General features: G+C 34.0%; 1 protein-coding gene across 1 annotated transcript; it reads right to left on the bottom strand.

The window, feature by feature from the left end:
• Positions 1-848: 848 nt before the first annotated feature.
• LOC141595558 (uncharacterized) lies at positions 849-1331 on the bottom strand. The gene has a single exon (XM_074415524.1). It carries the CDS (start codon positions 1329-1331, stop codon positions 849-851), a length of 483 nt encoding a protein of 160 aa, XP_074271625.1.
• Positions 1332-6163: the final 4832 nt, after the last annotated feature.

The raw sequence follows: 6163 nt of genomic DNA, 5'->3' as shown, positions 1-6163 counted from the left end.
TGGAGATATGTCCCAATCTCCGGTGCCACAAAATAGAGGAATTCTCATTCATAATACAACGTTTTAAACCAGCATTGACATGCATAGAATTATGAGTAATATTATTTTGCAGTTCAAGACGATATAAATTATCAGACAAAATACCATAACCAATAATTTCAGAATTTCTGAGAATACTGAATCCAGAGTCTGAAAAATTAAAGGTAAAACCCAAAGATACAAGTCTTGATACTGAAATCAAATTTCTAGAGAAATTCGGAACATAAAATGTCTTTTCCAAATGCAAAATAAAACCACTACTTAATATTAAACTGCATGTCCCAATGGCCTCCACATGTGAACTAATCTGGTTTCCTGAATAGATTGAAAGTTCACTGCCCACTGGTTTCCTTAGGTTTGTCATACCCTGCAAGGTATTCGAAACATAGATTGTAGTTTCAGAATCAATCCACCATGTATTATGATTAACATTAACCATATTAGATTCATAACAAACAAACGCATGAAAATTACCTTTCTTCTTTAGCCAAGCCTTCAACTTAATGCAGTCTATCTTCATGTGTCCCTTCTTTTTACAGAAGAAACACGTAGACTCTTTCTTAATGGCTGGCTCAGCTGAAATCATTCCCTTTCCCTTATCTTTAGTGTGATCCTTTTGCCTCTTTGAAGAAGAAGCAACAGTAAGGTTCACCTTTTCACCTTCCTCCATTAACAATTTGCCCTCCTCTTGAACACACATGGCCATAAGTTCATTAATTGACCATTTATCCTTATGTGTGTTGTAAGAGATCTTAAAAGGAGCATATTTTGGAGGAAGAGTGCATAAAATGAAGTGCACAAGGAAAGAGTCAGACATGGTAACTTCCAAAGGTCTTAAGTTGAGCTGCAATATCCCTCATGCGCATGATATAATCACGCACACCTTTAGTCTCGGTGAGCCTCAAAGATGAAAACTGCATTATTAAGGTACTAGCAAGAGCTTTATCAGAAGTTGCAAACTGCTCATCGATGGCCTTAATCAGATCTTTAACTTTAGTATGCTGATCGACAGAACCACGAATACTAGCACACATTCTGGTCTTTATGAACATAATGGAGAGACGATTAGATTTCTTCCACTTTTCATAAAGATCAATTGCTTCTTTAGTGCTCTCTTTAGTTACTTTAGATGGTTCGTCTTTCCGAATAGCATAATCAATATCTAACCATCCCAACTGCAGTAGCATTCTATCTTTCCAGACCTTATAGTTATCACCATTCAATTCAGGAATGTCAAATTTAACATCAGTAGAACTCCCAGGTAAAATTGCTGCAAATATAATAAATAACATGCTTATTACAAAAAATTGAGACTTAAAATTTATCATGTTTTACCAATGTAAATCATGCTCAAATATGAAATCTAGTGACATAAAACGTGCCTGTGGGCTAAAGCTCTACTCAATTAGATACATATAAATTTTTAACTTTATGACAATACTATCAAACCATTACATCTCTTAACTCATGTGGGTAGATTAAGAAATAAGATTCAATATATCATCCTAATTAGTCATACAAATACATACAACAAGATTCCTGTGGGTAAGTCTTATTATATTACATACGACTAATCACAAATAATGTCTAGTTTCCACATGTGATTCCAAAATAAAATTTCAATTAATTAGAGATGTTGTGGCTACTTTCTAATCAATAAAATTTTGAATCACTCGACATTAAACTTTAATCTTTATACTCAACTTAATGTATATAGAAAAAATATACGACCAGAAAACTTTATTGGTCTAACTCTCTATACATATGATTATAAACAATTACAAGAGTATTATCACTCGCAATAGCACAATACTAAACAATATGGAGTGAAAATAAACAAAACGTCGAAATCACCCAAAACAGATGAACAGTAGCTGGAATAACCATATGCCTTAACCAATTTTAATTAGGTCATTAGCCATACACGCTGTACAGATCTAAACAAATCATAAGCTAAGTAATAAAGAATGGCAATAAGCAGCAAAGTCAAGATTGATAAGAGGATCTATATATATTGCACAATACATCACGACAAATTAGCTAATTGTTTAATAGAAGTAGAAAAGTTCATGGCCTACCGAAACCAAAAGGCAGATACCAATAATCCGAAAATCCCCTTTAACATAACAATTGGTGTCCCTTGTGACGGGTTATCATTTGTGGCGGATATTTTGTGAGTTAAAATGGTAACAAAATGGGTTAGTGGTGAAAGGGGAGCACATGAATAGTGTTGCAAAGAGAGAAAAAATGGGTACTTTATGAGGTGAAAGGGTATCCATCAGTCAAGAATGACGGATATGTACCGTCACAAACAAGAATTTGTGTTAACATAAACAACCCATAAAAGCTACGGAGTAATGCTAATTTTCGCCTTTAACATAAACAACCCAAGAGTAATTCTATTTATTGATAACGAACCACACCAATGAGTAATGCTAATTTTCGCTTTTTCATCCTCTTTTTTGGGATGTGTTCCCTTAACTTTTTCATTTTATAAGATGTAACCCTCTTTTCTTGCAAAAAAAAGTTTTGACCGTCAATAACTCTTGGCTATAAGTTCAAAATACGATAACTTTTTTTTCAAATTGACTGTCTTTAAGAGGTCTCTAGTTTGAAAAAGAATTCACCGACGTCTCAACTCGTTGTCGGAAATTATGGACGGTCAAAGTTTACTCGTTAAAAAGCTTTGACCAACCATAACTATCGGTTACGAGTTCAAAAAGTGGTGAATTTTTATTTCAAATTCAAGGTCTTGACGAGATAATTGGTTTGAAAAAAAAATTACCGTTTTTTGAACTCGTAACAGAGAATTATTACCGGTCAAAGTTTTTGTGAAAAACGGGTACACCTTAGAAAACGAATAAAGTCCAGGAATAAGTTTTTTTAGTGAGCTTGGACTTGGAAATCAACTTGGTATATTATACTCCCTCATATTCACTATTTTCTTCCCTATTTCCTTAAACGGATTATTCAGGTTTTCTTCCCCTTTCTTATTTTGAAAGTTTTTACTCTTATTTTATTCATACATCTTTCCTATCATCAAACCCCACTCAACTCTTTTACCCATATTTTATTACTTTCTTTAATATTTTGGCCCCACAATTCCTTATTTAACTCCTAATTATTCATACATCTCTCCTATCACCAAATCCCACCCAACTTTTTTACTCTTATTTTATTTCTCGTCTTAATACCCGTGCCCACAAACAAAGGGAAGAAAATAGAGACTAGGAGGGAGTATGTATTTGACCCCACCTAGGTGGGATTATTTAACTCATATTGTCGGGTTTTAGCAATTTAGTAATTTTTTTTTTTTTGATGAGGTAAGAAAACTAGGTTGATCCTCTAAGGTAGAACCAACTTATCTCATCCTTTCGAATGAGTGGGGTAAGTTGAAGCCACCGGCTTTTAAACCACCTCGAAAGAGTTGAACATGAATGTCCAATAGAAATCCTTGTTGGCTTCACGAAAGCAATGTTTAATTAGCACTTCATCAAACAAATGAAGGTCTAATTTCACATCCTTGATAATACTAGAAATTTCTCAAGGAATTTGTCAAGTACTACGAAGTGAGTTAATAACACATAAATTATCACCCTCCACAATTAACTTTGAGATTCCTAAGTGTTTAGCGGCTAAAACACCTTCTTTTAAAGCGAGAGCTTCCGTAACAAGAATACTATTAGATCCGCACTTTTTTGCTCCTAACATAACGACTTTACCATTGTGATCTCTTATACAGTATCCTAAAGCAGCTTTATTGCCTTTTATTCTCGAACCGTCAAAATTTAGCTTTAGGAAATCGTTATTAGGTTTCTCACACCAGATTTCTTCCTTACTAGAGTTAATTCTAGTTAACTTGTCTTTTTCGGGATTGTTGAGATCCTTATGTCTAGTCTCATTCCAGATCTTAATGCTATTATTACAAGCAATTTAGTAAATTTAGTAAAAATGAAACCGTCTTAGTATTAAAATGGACCTACTTTATTTGAATTTCAACCCAAATTAATTTATTCTATTTTACACCAAACATTTGACGGTCAATATTTTGACTTTGATATCCGATCTGACACATGAAAAATATACTATTTAAATACTTGAGAAATAATTATGGGACAATAATAAGCACTAGCGGATCCAGAAAAAGCTCTTTGTGGGTTTCCATGGAAAATATCACCCCTATTTCTACATGAAAATATAAATTTACTCTATTTTTATCTAAAAATTAGACTAAAATACACCAAAAAAAAATTTCATTTGCAGTGTCCTGCGTCCCCAGCAAGAGGCTCCTAGCTCCGCCACGAATATCAAACATAGAGTTTTGAAGGAATGACCGGTTCTCATCTCAGGTAATAAGTATTACTCTTCAACGACAAGAAAATTGATTAGTTGATTTGTGGGAAATTATCTGTATACTTCCCTTAAAATTGAAGGATTATAACGAATTTACTTAAGACGATCACTAGTCATAAATAAAATACATAAACAAAATAAAAGATTCAGAAATAACCTTCGGTCCTAGCAAATATGGCCTAAGAACAATATCAAAGTAGATATTCGCCTATCAGTTGCACCCAAGACGATATGAGATATGCCCTTCTGATTATGCTAGAATCGATCTAAAATTTTCTGTAAAATTATGTTGTTTTGTATTTTTTACTGATGAGAGGAGGCACAAAAATTGCTTAAGAAAAATTAGGTCAGAATGATAATCTCCCTCACTCCCTATATACCGTGTATAAGGAGTTAATTAGGGTAGATTATCTCCTTTTAATTTTCGGCCCATTTGACCGAAATAAGGAGTATATTTCCTTATTTTCGGTTAATCCAAAAATGTATAAAATGTGTTAAATTGTCATCTAGTGAGGATCGAACTCATGACCTCTTGGTTTGTGTACCCTCACTATTACCACTATAACACATTCATCTTGTTGATATTAAAAATAACCGATTACATTTAATTACGAATTAACAGATTAATTCGTCCAAGCTAACATTACATACATTTAATTAAATATAACTTATTATATTCAATTTACGAATTGACAGTTAATTCGTCTCAACTAATATGATTTAATCTTCATTAAATAATTGTCTCATCAACACATTGACTAACTGTTTAGTCATATTAGGCATCAATGTGATCATATTTCTATAACCACATCTCTCAAACACATCCTATAGGTGTGACCTTTAGGGACCAGTTGATCACCGCCATCTGTATGATAATAACGTCAAACTTTCTAGCAAGCCAACCGTTATTAGGTAAACATTAATCAACTGATTAAATATAAGAAGTATATCCTTGTGAACCTGTAAGAGATTTACAAATGTTATCACACTAATTTGTGGAGGACACAAGCTCCAACAAACTCCCACTTGTCCTCACAAGTGTATGTGCGATAACCGATTCTCATATCCTAAAATTTCTCCCACTCAATGTAAAACAATTTGCAAATCCGTATTCACAAAGGTCGTATTTTACAAGCGATCATCATCAAGAGTGGTTTCCCCGACTAGAGAGTAACTTAACTGATAAACGAATCAACATTCGAGCATGGCCATGCATTTCAGTTACAACTCCTCGAGTGGCCCTGAGAAATAACTATACCGATAAGGGTTGGATATTTTCCTCAACTCGAATCCTGCAGAGGTAGGACAGTATGAAATGACCCAGAAAAAATCTACTTAGCCTCCAGTTACGGCAGACCGTGAGAAAGAAACCAAAGTCACCCAAAAAGCTGCCTTAATCTCAAGAGACAGTCGATAGTCAAAAGAATCGACTCTAGGAACACAATGGATGCCCAATCCACGACCTGGCACCGAATGTTTTTAAACATTTAGGACTCCATTACGTTGTCACAAAAAGTTGTCCTACGAGGTATCGTTATAATCTCGCATCTGTGATCGATCAGCCAACCGTTTGACTTATGGCTCGTTGAACCCACCATCAATCGACTGCACAATATAATAGCCGGAGTTATCAGCTCACATTGGCGATTACGGACCAAAACAAATATAATGTAATTGATTCACTTTGTGGCGTTCAATGTTGTCATCGACAATCCACATGAAAAACAAAATATTATATATAAAACGATGAAGTTATAAATAGTATATGAAA

Source organism: Silene latifolia, chromosome 8 (assembly GCF_048544455.1).
Source record: "Silene latifolia isolate original U9 population chromosome 8, ASM4854445v1, whole genome shotgun sequence".
Classification (NCBI taxonomy): Eukaryota; Viridiplantae; Streptophyta; class Magnoliopsida; order Caryophyllales; family Caryophyllaceae; genus Silene; species Silene latifolia.
This window is presented reverse-complemented; position numbering and strand designations above follow the sequence as displayed.